Source organism: Geospiza fortis, unplaced genomic scaffold, assembly GCF_000277835.1.
Source record: "Geospiza fortis unplaced genomic scaffold, GeoFor_1.0 scaffold171, whole genome shotgun sequence".
NCBI classification, from domain to species: Eukaryota; Metazoa; Chordata; class Aves; order Passeriformes; family Thraupidae; genus Geospiza; species Geospiza fortis.
In genome coordinates, this window is record NW_005054313.1 from 7,705,693 (window position 1) to 7,722,837 (window position 17,145).

At 36.5% G+C, this 17,145-nt stretch overlaps 1 protein-coding gene across 3 annotated transcripts in view; it reads right to left on the reverse strand.

Annotated features, from left to right (window-relative positions):
* Positions 1–6,683: 6,683 nt before the first annotated feature.
* LRRC49 (leucine rich repeat containing 49) overlaps positions 6,684–17,145 on the reverse strand; it is a 36,741-nt gene continuing 26,279 nt past the window's right edge. For 2 of the 3 annotated variants that reach the window (XM_031055944.1, XM_031055943.1), the window contains exons 5-10: positions 16,192–16,429; positions 14,796–14,981; positions 10,893–11,002; positions 10,064–10,217; positions 7,873–8,075; positions 6,684–7,016 (exon numbers count right to left, since the gene is read on the reverse strand). In XM_031055944.1, coding sequence (XP_030911804.1) covers positions 6,968–7,016; positions 7,873–8,075; positions 10,064–10,217; positions 10,893–11,002; positions 14,796–14,981; positions 16,192–16,429 — 940 coding nt within the window. In that variant the 3' untranslated portion in view covers positions 6,684–6,967. Of the gene's footprint in view, positions 8,076–10,063; positions 10,218–10,892; positions 11,003–14,795; positions 14,982–16,191; positions 16,430–17,145 lie in introns of all 3 variants that reach the window. The other variant, XM_031055945.1, reaches the window with a different exon arrangement.

The following is a 17,145-nucleotide window of genomic DNA, read 5'->3' on the forward strand; positions in this document are numbered from 1 at the left end:
ATTGACACTCATCTGCTCCACAGAAAGACATCAAACACATTCATAGATCACGTATTGAGATGCACATTGTCAAAAGCTAGTTTTTCCCTGCAACAGGACAAAGTTTGTTGAAGCGAGGTGCTGATGGAAGGTGTGAAAATGTGAAAAATTACTAATCATAGATTGCAAAATATGTTGATTGTATTTGGAAAATTCCCTGAGCACACCTCCATCTATTAAAGTACTTTTCTGACACAAACTATAGTTAATCCCTGGTTGTTTGATGCTGGCTACAGCCAGCATCATCAAACAAGGGCAGAAGTTCAGTACCAACAAAGAAGAAAGAGCAAACAATACAATTCTCTCAGACCACCTGTGGGTTCTTTTTGGTTTCTTTTCTTCTTCAATGACACACACATTTGTGCAATTAAAAAAACAATCTTAACAACAAAGCTAAAGGATCTTTCACATCTCTGAAGCAATTTTTCTTCTAAATAAAGCTGAAACTACTGAGAATGATATTCTGCAGAATGTATCAGAAGAATCTGCTCAACAACTTGAACATCCATAATATCTGCAAATGACCTACTTTCTTCACAGTTGCCCAGCACGTAACAGTCTCTGTACAAGAGACAGCAGCTGCCTTGCAACCAGTGAGCTCAGCACCAGAGAAATGGCTGTGCCTAACAAATGAGATATCTTGGTTATTTTGACATGTTTAACACATGTATTTCTGGCTTGTCACCAAAAACATTTAACATGTTTTGCAACACTTTACTACTCACAACCATATGCTCTTGCACTGCTTTGAGTGAAAGAGCAGTTATCTACTGCCTAACAATGTCTGCTCCAATTCAGTCTCCCACCCTGTCAACATGGCACTCTCCCCTTTGGCAATAAATGCATTCAAATCAGCAAAGGACAGAACCTGTGTGCTAGCCCTCAATGTCTCTTCAAATGCTACAAAAGGATTTACTGATCTAGATCTCACTGAAGTCTAGCATGACTTGAGGCATGCAGTTCTCATTTTGGAAGTCCAGGACACTCAGATTTTACCCCCCAGTCCAACTAGAACACGTTTGTTCATGTTTAAATGGGCTGCTTGTGTGGGCTCTGACTGCCTTAGAAGAATATTCTGGTTTGAACCACAAGAGAGGGAAGCACACAACACGTGGGAAGGATGGAGCTGCTCAGTACAAGGCCAAGCTTTCACAGACATCAATATCTGGAAGACTATCTCCACAACTTTAACACGGAAAGAAAAAAAAAGAAAGAACAACTCCAACTCATTGAAAATATGGACATCTAAAATAAATCAGATGTTCTACATTGTAGAAGTGTCTATTTTCCTCCAGGCAATACAGAATCTAGATGAGTTTCTAATCTAGATGAGATTCTAATCTGAGACCCAAGACACAACTGTCATCACCATATATATAAAAAAATTCTCACTCAAATCACTGGGAATGTTGTAACAACTTCAACAGCATCAAGCTTTTCGCTCACACAGATGATCTAGTTTGGATTTTCTTGTTTTGATTATGCATCCTAACAAAGAGCATAACTCAATGCAAACACCTTTAAGACTCTTCAGCAGTTTGTCAGCTTGAATCTAAACTTTGCATTACAGAGGGGACTACACTCAGCTTCAGAGTCAGACATCTCTGAGAGCTCCAGCACGAGTATTTTATCCAGGATAAAAGTGGTTTTTTAATCCAGGATACATGAGTTGTATGAAGACCAATATACTCTATTGTCAGTGCTGAGTTAGAAACTGAGAAAAGCTGTACTCTGTGCTTCTTTCATCACTCCTCAGAATGATTATTTTATGAGGAAGCATAGATCATTGAAGCCTAATGCAAATAGGCAGCAAATGTGCTACATATCCAACTAGTACACAAACCACAGCACATATTGTATCACAGTATAATTTCTAAGTGTCATATAATATCTAATCAATGAACTCAGCATTTTTTATCACTGTCAGGTCCCAGCTTCTCTACATATTGCAATGATTTCTTTTATTGGTTGTGACCACTGTTATTTGCATGACCAAATAAGATGTCTAGACAATGTGAGCATGTAGGACAAACATCACATTCACAGACACAATTTCTTCACCACTGTAGTCAGAGCTAACTTTACAATCTCTTGCCTCATGATACATTTATAAATAGCTGGAAGCCATTATCATTTTGGGACATCTTCTCCTGTGCTGAAGTGTCAAGTGCTCAATACTACATGCAGAAAGGCTTTGCATTATTACCTGTACTCTTGAAAGCTATCATTCTTGCTGTTTTGAAAAGGTTAATGCTGTTTATGCTATCCATGTCTAGAATTCCAGAAGGAATGCACTTTTTTATGACCTGCTCGGTATTCATTAAAAACTCCAGTTTTGTTAAGTGTAAAATGGAATATTGCTAATTGCAGCTTTTAACCTCTAGAATATCCATATTACTCAAACAGAAGTGAAAGGACTAATTTGAAAGTGGAAAATGTCCAAGTTATGGATGCAGTAATACACCACATGCCATGCACTATATAAGAATGAAGATTGCACACAAGATGTTCCTTAGTATGCAAGTACCTACCTAACTGGGAAGATTGCAACAAAAATGGGATTAAGAATTGTCATGCCATTAACCAACACAATTCATCACCAAGAAATATGATTATTTTGTCTTGATCACATTATTTTATAATGTACCAATCAACCAAAGCCCACAGCAATCAGGAAGGCATCAGTCTGGATTTTCCAGAAAGCTGGACAGAACTACTACCCATAAGGGCCTCCTCAAGCCTGTGTATCAGTAGTAAGGACAATGGGGTTGCCTTGTATAAACCCATGTCCTGGGCATGCTGGATGCTTCTAACCCTGGATTTAGTATAAATATGCTAACTTTCAGTTTTCTACTTTTTCATACACTCAGTGTACTTACATCAAATTTGTTTCTGCTTTTAACACATCTATCCATAACTGAAAAAAACCCCACCAAAACCACACAATTTAAATTTGAGAAGAGTCACTTTTTCCCCCATTAAGACTTCTCAGCTCTTCACCAGTGTTTCCTGATGTTTGATACAATAAGCAGAAATGTCTGTCCGCTCCATCTGTACAGAAGTATGGCATATAAGGCTCAACACACAGCCTGTAAAGAAATGCTGTTTTCACCACAGCAAACAGAGACAAGAGTTCCTCCAGATGAGCTTTTCCTTCTTCCCCCGAGAGCAGAAGCCTAGCAAAGCTTGCCAACAGAGTTAATACTTTGGTTGAATAAACAGTTCCTTAGATTCAATTTTTAGCTCATGCTCAGGAAAATCCAGCTCTGAGGTGATGTGTGAGCAGATCCCTCTCAGCTTTCTGTAGGATTGTCTCAAGTCAGCATAGCCCACACTAACTCCTATTTGTCTGCAAAAAATGAATCAATTTATATTCCCTTTGGAGTAAAAGCCACCTTATCAGACAGTAGAACAAAGTGATAGCCAGTCTCCTCCTTCCCACTCCTTGTTCTATACATATGTAGCAAAACACCAAGACTTAACAAATCTCTGAAATCTGATGCCTCCAACTTAAAAAGAAAAAATAATTTCACTGGAACTGGGCTTCAAGATGCAGCAGTTTGTGTGATATGGAAACAGAAAAACATCCAAGCAGTCTGTTTTCTCAATCAAACCAAATAGCTGCTATTGTGATTTTGACCTCCCTATCTAAATTCCATATTTATGACTATGACATAAGAAGAAGAAATAGCAAATACTTGCCTTAGCTTCTTTAAACAAAGCAGCTAACAAAACCCAATTCATCCTGATGTGTCACTGTGATAAAAAGCAGAAACTGGAAACATTGTCACTTTTACAGCCCATAGTCCTGGTTAAAAAAGCATCCACTTGTCCTGAAATTATGGAATGTATACATAGATTGTGGAGTCACTACTGTTTCCACAGTAGCCTAACTTCATGTGCAGATCTGTTTTAATAGGTTAACCTTTTTATTATTGTCATTATTTTATGTAGTTTACATGATAAAAATACATTTGTAGCAGTGGAAGAAGATAATTCACTTTTCTATAATGGAAAACACTTTTCAGCTGTTTCTGGATTCAGATTGTCCCTTGGTCCCAGGCAGTGTGGCAGTGTCACTTCTAAGCTCAGTTAAAACCTTTTCCCAGTACCTTTTTCTTCCTGCCTGACAGCATCAGCTTTTGGTTTGCATCAAGTGAATTTGTTCTCCCTGCTCCACTGTGGCAGCAAGTATGCAGCTCTATTACTTTTTCAGATTCTGCATTAGAAGGAATGTACAAAATACAGCTCCTCATCAGTCTCCTTACTGAAGATCAAATTTCAGTTGTGTAACAAACAGTGACTCTGCATGACATAATGGGGCCTTCGTGTGTGAAACAGCTGAACTGAAACTGCACAAAATATCCTACATCATTATCTGCTTTTGGCTGGACATAGAAGAAATTTGTCTCAGGAAAGAAATAAATTGCATAAATAATCCAGAAATCAACCCCAAAAGTTTCCAAAGGACTTTAAACAGTATCTTTTTAACCCTAAAGGAGATTTCTAGTTAACATACAGATATTTTACAGTAATAGTTCCTGTCTTGTGCAGAAGTCAGCTACAGGAGAAGATCACAGTTTACTTTGGATGGGATATCAAATAATATTAGGAACATCAAAATTTGGTTTTATGCAGCATTGAAAGGCTTTTGAAGAAGAAAGAAAGAACTGCTTTCAGACTGGAAGGTTTTATTTAAAGGTTCCCTAGCTTCAATATCAATTGCTATTTTAACTCATCAGTTTGCATCTGTAGCCACAGAAAGTTCATATTTGTGGCACTTAAGTTTCAGAACATCTAAGAATTTGCTGCTTATATGACCTTCAAATTTTTAGGTACTTGGGAACTCCCTAATAAGCAACTACAAGAATGTATCTCATGAGTCTCTATGAATTAAGAAATTATTTGCTTAACCACAAAAACAACATCTAGCATGCTAACAATTTTAAGATCCTCCATCTGCTGAAAATTCTATGTATTCTTAGGCCTAACATCACTTTAATTTATCACTTGTTTCCTAAAAAGAATTAGTGAAAATGTAAGTTCCTTCTTTTTTTCCTACTGGTTTTATGTGAAAAGAACACATGAGCCCAACATTAATCTTTTCTTCATTTATAATAGCTGCCTACCTACCCTCACTTCAGCCATTTAGCAATCCTGTTATGAAACAGCTGCTATTAGTGAAAAAAGTCCAAACTGGCAGCATTCAGAGAGCACTGGGAATACAGAGCATTTTAAGATGTTTCTACAACTCCCCATCAATACCCTCTGATTCATTTTTTCAAGACCCTACCTTAAAGCCTCAAACCAGGATTATGCTTCTAAAGACTCAATATCAGAAAGTCTGGCTTTTCTCTTGATTTTCCCATGGAGGACTTCCTGTTCCTCTAGACCAATACAACCTTCTTAAAACATTTTTTTCCACTCTTTTACTGCTGCTGAATCTGATTCAAAAGGGGCCCATCTGTTCCAGCTACATCATCAGGAGAGCTCTGCACTTCCACACAGCTGCTGAGCTTTCTGTCCCCCTGCAGAAGCTGGAATTGCTTCATGCACCCCCTTGGCACAGAAGATATGTAAAGAAAATGACAGATCCAAAAACCTATTGCATGGTCATTTCTACACTGGATGTTTCTCTAATGTAAACTCTCCTTTTCTTACATTTTGCAGGGCCCTAATTTGTTCCTTCAATAAAATGCACTAAAAAACTTGAGAGTGCAATTTTCCAATGGAAAGGAAACAAAAATCCCACCAAATAAACTAATCTTATTATAAATTCCATGAAGCAGTTCAAACAGCCCAGATAGGTGATTGTTTCTATTAAATTCTATCAACTGCTGGAGCAGTTTCTCCAGGAATTCTAACACTCCCTTAGAATTTAAATGACTTAACCTCCACTACGTTCTGCAGACTGAAAAGCAACTACCTGCAAATGGAACTTGAACCAAATGGAAAATGGCATTTAACAGTGATGTACCCACATCACTGCCTCCTGTCACATGCTCTGAAACTGGATTCCCTCACACAACACAGATGGACCAGCCTGACCTGAATGCAAGCAGGCTGAGCTCTCCAAAACACCTGTGACCATTTAATTCCTGTACTCATTCAAGGCTCAGGGGGCTTGTTCTGCTCAGCCTGGACAAGAGTCAAGGGAGACCTTAAAGCCCCTTCCACCGCCCATGAGGGCTCCAAGAGAACTGGAGAGGGCGTTTGAACAAGGGCACATGGTGACAGGACAAGGGGGAATGGCTTGAAATGAAAGAGGGAAGATTTAGATTGGATATATGGAAGAAATTCTTCCTGTGAGGGTGGTGAGGCCCCAGCACAGGTTACCCAGAGAAGCTGTGGCTGCCCCATCCCTGGAAGTGTTCAGGGCCAGGCTGGACATGGCTTTGGGCAATCTGGTCTAGTGGAAAATGTCCCTGCCTCTGACAGAGCATTGGAACTAGATGATCTTTAAAGTCCATTCCAACCCAAACCTTCCATGATTTTCTGGCCATAAAAACGTATTAAACTGTATCTGCATCTCTGCTTTGACAGAAAATACCTTCTAGATACAGTTTAAAAATAAACTTACCTTTGAGTCATAGAAATCTTTGCAGGAAGTTTTCTTTAGTTTCTTTTTTATAAATGAGCCCAAGTAAAATAAGAACAGTTTTAATTAAGTAAAAAATGCACAAAGGTTTTAGATTGTTTTAGTTAAGATACAATGGAACAAAAAAATTAAATTTAAATGGCACAACTTTCTACCTGCATCTGAATGCCATCCATGGCAATCAGCTGGACTTGCTAAGGCTTCCTAGATTCAATTTCTGGACAGAAGCTGGCAAGCTGCAGTGCATTTATTGTGGTAGTTACTGTGTTATGGAATGGGGGTTTTTTCTACCCCTTCAGTTGATTTTGGGGCAAGTTTTGTCTCATCTCTTCATGCAGCATTAGGTCTTTTCTTTGCACACAGTACTTCTTTATAGTATCTGTGAAAGGTAAAAGTGAAGAATTTGTTTTTATTGATAATATGAAATTTTCACAGAGCCACAGAAATGAATTACAACTGAATAGCAGTTATCAGTCTCCCTACCAAATGTAATGCATGCATTTTAGCTCATTTGATCTTGGCAAGCCTCAGAAGTTAATAAGTTAACAAAATAAATTATACTAACATATTTTAACAAAATAAAAATAAAGCTCAAGTGAGAACAGCCTGGAATCATATTTTACCTATAACAATTTACACAACCTTAGTAACATTAACAAAAAACATTTGAAATTAAGTTTGGGCAATTTATCCAGTTGAGAATTAGGCTGATTAAAAGTCAACATTCTGAGCACTCTCATGTGCAAAAGTGTTCTACATTCTGACAAATTAAACAATAATAATAAGTCTTCATCGAGTTCAGGATGTAAAATAATTTATTAGGTTCTGGTCATAAAAAAATTTAGCTACTATTCTTGGGTTTTTTAAACAGCAGCAGTCAAAAAAGTACCAATTGAAAAGTGTTCAATAAAAATAAGGCAAGCTTTGTAAATTCTTTCCTTAAAAATCAATGCTGTAGCACTACAGAATCAAGGGTAGCAGAAAAAATAAACAAGAACTTAGTAAAACAATCACCAAGTCATTTCTTTGCTATCACTTTAGATAGCCAAGGAAGCATTGGTAAAGCAGTATGAAAGTAAACTTTCATTTCAAAACTAATGAGAGTTAATTAAGATTTAAAGGCATCCCTTTGGGGGGAGGAAGTGAAGTATGCCCTAGTGATGATAATTTCATATTCTATTGGTTTATGTTTGTAAAACGAGAGAATAGTGAACCAAAAGCCTGCAAGACTCTACTGTTTCTGCTCAGTGATCCTCTGGAGGCAGAGTTTCATGTAGGAGTTTTTATTGCGTATTTCCAGCACTGCATCTCGGACAAGCTCAATGAACAGCTGAGGCCAGAGCTTCTGCAAGGATTCATTCTTCATATTGATGTCAGCTGCTTCTTTCACTAAGTTCTCAACGTATGTCTGGCAAAATGTCTTTCTTTCTTTGATTTCCTGCATGACAGAAAAATTGCACAATGTATAAAGAAAAGGAAAAAAAGGTTAAACAAGAGCAAATCCACAAAAATCCTCTCAAAAATTGAATGAATTAAAGAACAAAGCAATTAGCTGCCAGATGCTATTGTATACTTTCTCCCCCTGGTTTTGAGTTGCATGGCCCACTCACTTTCATGAGTGTGGCCACAGAACCTTAATGCATTCATAATATTCCTACTATATTAAGTAATTAATTTATCTGAAATTAACTTTCAAGTAATTATATAAATACCTGTTAACAGCATTACAGTTTGTGTTGCTTTCTGGTATAACAGTGAAATTGTACAGAAATTATTAAACACTAAACTACTTTTCCTTCTCTCCCCAGAATTTCATCTTTACAGTACAACAGTTGAAAAGTAGATATTTCTCTACATGCCCTAACAAGAATATGGTCATAGAAAAATACGCCAGTACTCATCCTGTTCCACAGTCACCCTGGCAAGTGCTGGTTCGTAATGTGTATTATATTAGATACTGAAGCAAGGTGAAACTTTAATAATAAAAAGATACTAAGCTTTGTGCAACTACTAGCTCTGCATTTTAGTAATTCAAACCATATAAATCCCTGATTCTGCAAAGTTTCTATAAAATGCCTTAAGCTTTGAATAGTAAGTTATACTGGAGCTAAATATCTACCTAGCTTGAATAGCAGCATTTTAAAAAATGTTAGATCATGCTTCAGGCCACCAAAACCAAAGTTTTTAATGACTAATAAAGGTGAGAAAATGCCTTCCAGCAGTTTCAGCTAAAACCCCAAGTTATTAATCAAAGACTCAAGACTGTCATCTTTAGCAATACACTTCTTCAGCCACGTTTGTGATGTTAGTTTACTGCTGCTGGGGACCTGGAAGGGTTCCTTTTGCCAGAACATGCTCTTGTGACACCCTGCAGTACCTGCTGCTGCATGCACAATGCTACAGCAAAGGACAAGCTGGGAATTCTGCACTGGGAAGAGAAAACAACACATTTATTTAATGGACTGTACAAATACTAAGCTTACTTTATTTTATTTTATTATAGGGCTGGTTCCATGGTAAAGGGCAACAGGAATACTTCACTGTCTTCACGCCATTCAAAGATTTAAGAGCTATCGGAATTTTTGAGACTAAAATGTTTTCTTAATTTAAACTCTCCATACATGCAGTCATGGTCTCCTTTTTATGCTGTGGGTCTGAGATAATAAAACCACAATGGAATAAAAGATTCAGTGATTACTGAATTTGATTTACTTTCTTGCACTACAGGATTTACATATTTCCACATAATCAAAAAACAAACAATGGGACAAATGTGGGAAGGAGAGTACCTACAGTTAGAACTCATGATGATTGCTCAGAAGGGAGATTGTGGCTGAAAAAATCATATTCTCCCTGGGAACAATTTCCCTCTGCCCAAGCAAAAGAGTGAGCAGATCAAAAACACAAACTAAAACAAGCGTGACTGATGCCCTTGTCTGAAACAAGCCAGCTTGCAATTTTATTAATAATTAAACCTGGTACTTTGCCTATATATTTATTTTCCTGGAGCTCACTTAAAAGCTACGAAGCAGCTTTTTATTACTACAGCCTGCACTCTCTCATGTGTTTTCTGAAGGTGCTCTTCACCAATTCATTCAGGGAAAATCTATCATGTGCAATATATATTTTTCTTCCTAAAAAAATTGTGTTCACTCCATATGGCTTGTAGTTGAGAATGTATTTCTGAGACTATGGCATTGTTCAGGAATCACTTCACCAAAGACAGAAACTGAACATTTTCCAGTATTGTGAGGAAAAGATCAGTTAGATAAAATGTTTGATCAGATATGTAAATACATTAAGCAGTGATCTTTTAAAACCACCATTATCAATAGCACAACTGAAACTTGACACAGATAAATTCAAAGAGTAGTAGCCTAAGGTTACCTAACAGAAAATGTAAATATTTTGTAATGATATATTTACCTCAAGCTTTTCCATATGAAAATCTTTTGTCATGTAATTCAACGTTGCTCGAGCTGTGCTTTCCCCTCCACTTCTTCTGTTATCACTACTTTCTTCACTCCCAATCCCAGATTTCTTTCCCTTTCCCTCCAGCAGATAATGGAATTGCTTCCTCCTGTGAAATGAGATTTACAATCCGAATAATCAAAATCTTTTAAGTGCAGATGTTTCTAGCAATTTTGAGGGGGGGTTTCTCCTTTTGAACATACATTTTTGAGCTTTAAAGTACTTTGCACCCTCAAGTTATTAAAATACATATGACTCTAGATGTCCCTTCATTAATTTGTCTCTAAACAATTGTCTCTGATATCTATCACATAGCATCTCCTAAATAGGAAGTCTTGCAGCTTTAACTTTTACTAAGTATTTCTGCATAGTCTTCTATAGAAGACAAAAAATAGGGGGGTTTGGCACCCTTTTTTACAGTACAACTCTTAAATCTGTTAACCATTAATTACCCACTATAAAATACCCACTAAAAAATAACAGTTCTTGTCATGAAGCTCCACAAGTCTTCAGCAATCCCAGTACAAATGCAGAATTGAACATGCAGTTCATTTGTGTGCACATTCCTTTTCATCTCCTCAGTAGACTTCAGACAACTTCTGGGAAAACCTCTGGCTACAAAGACCAGGAGATGGTAACTCCTGTGCACTATGCAGAGGACCTATCTTCTAGAAGATGGTATTTGTGAAATTTTTATCTTTTTAGATAAAAAGAATTATAACAGTGTGCAAAAGAGTTAAACAACATGTTCTGGACAAACTCCAGTTCTGTTCTTGTGTTTTACCTAGATTCTCCAAATAATGAAAGCATGCGGTAATGAGGCAGCTCTGAAGATGCCACATATGCCAGAATGCCAAAGAGCCTTTCTGCCTTTACAATGTCATTTTCAGTAACCTGTTAGAGAGTGGGAAGGGGAGAAAAAAGAAAAAAAATTACATTTCAAAATTAGCACATTCATATTTCATTACATATGTACATTGAGAATTAACTGAAATTTTTAATATAGAACACTGCACACAGATCTGTTGCAGGCACATCTTCAAAACATAGACTTGCTTCTGCTGGCACTTTAAATGTATTTTAAAGAAACCAGATGAGGTACTGGTGCTTGTTTTATTTCCTGTCAGTCTGAATATTTTAATGTAAATACATGCTGCCCTGTGCTTCATGATAGTCTTCGTGAAGCAAGGAAATTTAAAAAGGTTTCTTACATTCATTTTCTGAAGGCCAGACATATTAATTCTGCTCCATACTGCATGCACTTACAAAAGGTCTATTGGAAAATTTCTGATTAAGTTATGCTGGAGAAACAGAAAGATTCTGGGCATGCACATGTGAAAAGATAACTTACAGACTCCCTTATTTTGGCAGCATCATGGAAAAGGTTTTATAAAAGAGAGGCTTTAGAGGGAAAAAATTTTCTCTGTATTTTTCAGCTCCTGAAAATAAGTGTTCACTCATTATATTTCTCTAAATGTCTACCACACTGTTGTTTCAATATTAAGTTCCAGCTGCTCTTTAAACTAACTTTCAGTGGTTGAAAAATTTTCAGGATTTGTTTTATACAAAATTGAAAAGCGTAAAGTGGAAGAGATTCATTCTTTGGTGGTGGTGGTTACTAGTTTTTGTTTGTCTTGGCTTGTAATCTCTGGAGACCATGGCCTGTGTTTCTCCCTGATGGCCAGACTATGAACTGACTTCAAGTGCCAAAAGTTTGTTGGCACAGTTTCTGGGCTCCTGGCTTTGTACTGAGTGCAGAAGCAATCTTTATGATCATGAAATCTGACCTGGATAACACTGGACAATGAAACTTACTCATTGACTTCTTAACTTAGGATGAATGGAAATTAAATTTCATCCAGAAAACATACTTTGGGAGAGCAACCCATTATTAAATACACTTCAATACTGACAATATTTACTAAGAACTTCCAGACAAACTTTGTAATCTGTGTTATTGAAATGTGTGCATAAAATGGAATTTTGATCCACATTAACAGATTTTTATTGTATTCTTTTGTAATGTTTAGAGACTATACAATCTACACTGCCTAAAGTATACTGCAATAGCATAATGCAGGGGTAAATTCAGTCAAAACACAGATCAGGAAATTAGAAATGCAAATTCAATTTTTAAAGTGGAGTTGTTCATTTTCACTTAAAAATTAAGTAAGTCTTACTTAGTAGCCTAGGAGTAGATGACCTTGCTGAACAGTCTGGAACAGAAGCAAGGTCTAAAACAAAGAGCACAGAAGGCAGCTAGGGAAACAAAGCCCAGTGTAGGCAGAAAAGCCTGCTGGAGAAATAAGTGATTTTAATGTATTTATTTATGTTAAGAGAAGCATAAGGACCAGGTCAACAGAGACAGCAATGCTGAATACAGTCTCCAGCTCACAGAAACTCATGTTCTCTATCTTAGTGCAGTGCATTGTTTGCTCCATTAATCACAAAAAGATGATAACGGTGGTATCACATAAATGTAAGGCTTTGTGCCCGCTCCTTGCCAAGTGCACAGAGCAGGGCCTGACTGTGCCAGCAGCCCTGCTCAGGCAAAGGGATGCATCTGTCACACTCTATCCCATACCACGGGGTGGACAGCACTCTGGAGGGCTTGGTAACTTCAAACCTGGACAGCTTAAAATTAATCTGAGCTTAGAATTAATCTGAGATCACTATCACTGGGAAGAATAGTATCTCAATAAAGACAATTTGCTTCTTCACAGTTAGTAAATGTAACAATTGGACAAAGGCACAGAATCATTGCTAGGGGAGACCAACACTCAGCTTCTAGCCTGGAATATTAACTGGAGTGGTGGGGGAAGGCTGGGGAGAAAATAAAAGGTTTTTTTTACAGTTTAATAGTGCTAGAGTAATGCAATTTATTTAGTTAATTCTGTTAGTATATATTGCTTTTACTTTGCAGCTCTGTGTACCTCAGAGCTGACAACACAATATTGTCTCCACAAACAGTGCACACAAATGGTGATCAGAATAGCAGAATATGCACATTTCCCTTTCTGTCATCTGGAACTGTTATTTAGGGCTGATCTAAGGGCTGAGAATCACTTCAGGGGTTGTGTTCTTTACATTGAAATAGAATTTTTTATTGCTCATGTTAATCCAATAGGTAATACACATCTGCAAAGCTGAATATCATGACTTCTGCCGTAGGGTAATGAAAAACAGCAATCAGAGCTCATCTCTTTCTTCTGCTTAGCTAAGGCACTTTGCAAATGATTAATGACACCAGAAAAAAATTTCTGTATGCACATCTTCATGTAGTGTGGTCTGGCTGAACGTTTGTTGAGGACAAAAATGTTCTTGTCATACATATTTAAGATCTGATATATGTCCTACATAAAATCATGCTGTGCTACATGTGCTCCATTTACTAAATTAATCCCCAAGAACTATTAAATACAAAGTTTTCCTTCAGAGACTGAATTTGTTGACCTTGAGATTGTAACAAAAAGTCTACTAAAACAGTTGTGTTACTTTTTCTCTCCATGAAGACCAAACACAAGAATTATCTACTTGCTTTTCATCTGAATCACTAGCAGATTTTGAAAATATGATGTAGTAAAAAAAGAAATAAACTTTCTATTTTTTAAATCAAATTTAAAAAGCATTTTTTTAGCAAACTACTACATTTGAAGTTATTCTATATTTTTCATGGGATTACTATAGTTATATTTTCTTCCTTTTCAAGATACTGTGCTGTTGGAGTGAGCCCTATTTCCATCCTTTCCTTGCTAGTTAATTCATTTAAGCTCTTTACTCACTCTTACTCTTCTGAGCAACTAATCTATGTTTTATACAACTAAAACCAAGTAAACCACAACATCCAGCTTTGGTTGGATCAGATAACAAGTATATCTAATCCAAAACATATGATGATGACCAAATTAAAATACCAGATCTAAATGCTAAAGCTGTGTATTATTTTTGCTCTAATTAACTTCCATAACATCTCTTAAACTTATTTAGCATTTAAAATTGAATGTGCATTCAAACATTGTGTTGCATTGTAACCATTTTCACCCCCTTTATGATCAAAGCCCAAGTATAAAATAGCTGTTTTATATGCTTGAATAAATTTAATTTCACTTGATGTAAAGGGGAATACAAAGTATACAAAGAACAGCAATATTAGTGTCCTAACTTTCTATTTATTTAAACATGAAATGCTCACTCAACAACAAAAAATACACCCTAAAGATCTTGTACACAGCAAGCAGAAAAAAAAAATTTAAACATCTATTTGACAGACTTTTCCTGTAACAGGCCTAAAGCAGAAAATATGATTCTATGGTATTTTGTAACACTTGCAATTGTAAATAATCATATACAGTAAACTACTAAGGGGTCTGTCAAACACATTTTTGCTTAAGTATTCAATGTCAGTGCTGTGATTTTCTCAAAAACAATAAAAAAGTGCTTCTTAAAATCAAGTAAAATTGTGCAGTTCTTTAATAACAATAATTTCACATAATTTTATTAGATATGATTAATTTTAATATTAATTGCACAAGAAATTACATGGTGAAGTCTACTTAAATATTTCCCCCCCTAATACTGAGATGACACTGACAGGGTTGTGCTCATTTCAGTAGGAATTTATCTGCTCTTTTAAAAACAACACTAATTTATCCTGCAAGAGCAATTATAAGAAGCACCACCATCCTACCTTCTCTCCATTTATCTTCTGCAGATTAAAATGGTTCAGTCTGAAGAGAATATAGTATTTCCATAAAGTGAAGTTGACAACTGGATTTCCCTGAGGATCGACTGTCAACTGTTCCATGCGATGCATCTCAGCCAAGGCATTGAACTGCTGCAGCGCCACAAGATTTGTCTCCTTAAACTTCAGGTGCTAAAGAAAATCAAACCCCAATCGATTAAATAAGGAAACAATAAAGAGTGAACACAATGATTCTATTCTGTGCCACTCCACTTTCAAACAGTAACACTCATGTGTCTGATGAAGCAACTGAGATTGTTTCATTTGAGGTCTCTGTAGCAAAACGCATCAATGTATCAACCTAGTGCTGTATTACTTATACTAAGAGAGGTCAACGTTACAAGCCCCAAGCAACTTGTAAATTCTTTACTTAAAGCAGGAATATTTTCAATGTTATATAAAGCAGTGATACTACTTAAACAACGTCAACTTTAATTCTACAAGTAAAGCACCTGCAATATCTACAGATAAAAATGCTCATAAAATATTCTGCCCTTTTCAGGCACAGGGTGCTGGTCTAAATCATACTCTGCCCTACACTAATGTTCCTATGAGCATGGTGTGTGCTACACAGTAACACTAATGTGGGAAGAGCAAGGGGGAAAAGTTGATGGTGAAGACAAAAACTTAGCTGTGATTCTGCTATTGCCCACAAATTGTCCCCCACCCACAGTGAAACAATTGTTTCATTAAGACAGATAAATTTGCCTTAAGCTCCCCACAAATTGATCAGTCTCAATTAAACCATTAAGTTTTGTTATACTCAAAATCTTCAGAAGCAGCAGGGAGCTCCAGAGCCAATCAGTCTGAGCTACAAGTTGCTTATGTTTGTTATCTCTATTTTACTATTTGCATCAAAATGACTGATTTGAATGACTAAGAAAAAAAGAGACAAACTGAAGAGAATTCTCATTCATGTTGCTTTTCTCCATCAAGAACTGAGGAATTTCAATAACTGTGCTGATTTAGTCAGCTATTCCTTCTAATCTTCATCTTTTTATCCTATGAGCAATTTGCTCTTTGGACACAAATGAAGTCTTCCTGATACCATGGTTTCACAACAACAGTACAGACAACAATACTGTATCTACACACAAGTTTTGCAACTTAATTAGATAGGTCAAAGGAACTAACAGAAATAAAAATCAGTCTGAAAATAAAACTAAATTTAAATGGTGAATTTTTAAGCATCAAGGTTATCATTATAACAGCAGGAAACATGCAATTCTTAACTGTGTCTATTCACATGAAAGCACTTAGTGGGGGGGCTATGCCATTGTAAGGTTCTATTGGACAATCCATATTCCATAGCTGTTCAGACTGAAACATAAGGCATGCTCACCACACAATTAGGAAATTTTGTCTTCAGTTTTGCTAACACTTGAACAATTTCATCAAATTCTATGAACATAAAGGAGACTGTGGCAATAATGCCAGCTGTTTGTACACTCCAGTTTCGATCCAGGCACTCCAGTGCCCCAGCACCATACAAGCCAAGAGTGTCTCCTTCCACCTCCACTAAATGAGACTCCAGAACAGACAAGCCTTGTACTGCACTGCTCAGGATTGTATCAAGAGATCTGCAGAGGAAATAAAAATACAGTGATATAAATGAGATGATTTTGAAATAATATCATCACTCTACCAAATATCAGTCCTTTCTTTTACCTAAACTCAACTGTCAAATGCAATGGCATTTCTCAGCATTCATTCATTTTCAGTACCCCATCTGGTTCAAATACACTAAAGGCTGGAAAACCGTTCTTCCATCAAGTAACACTGTATTTGTTCTACTTGTTCAGCAGAAAGGGTCTGGGTGTATTTGAGATGGTGATGGATTGAATTAAATAAAGAGTCCATTCATATTTAATAATTGGCTTTAAAATTTTAGCTCAGAATGGTAACCTAGCATGGTTCATGTTGCTTTAGATACCTAAACAAAGCTTCAAACAATCTATTTATTTAAGCAACACATTCTGTTTGATGTGAAATGTAAAAGTGGACATAAGCAATAACTCAAGCCCTTCTTTCAAACAATCTGACCTTTCCAATTCACAAGAGCAATTTTAAAATTAAGCAATAAATCCAGGTATTCCTGAATACTATATCTTTTTGTCCTATTTCAAACATGACACACTCATCTGGCTGGACCTAAAGTGTACAAAGAACTCAGGATAAGCACAAAATAAAGGTCTAGAAAGTTATGTAATTATTGTTATTACTTTATTCTTGACCACATTCTTAGTCTTTTTAATGTATTTGGACTAGCAACAATCATTTGACTGATGTTCTTTGA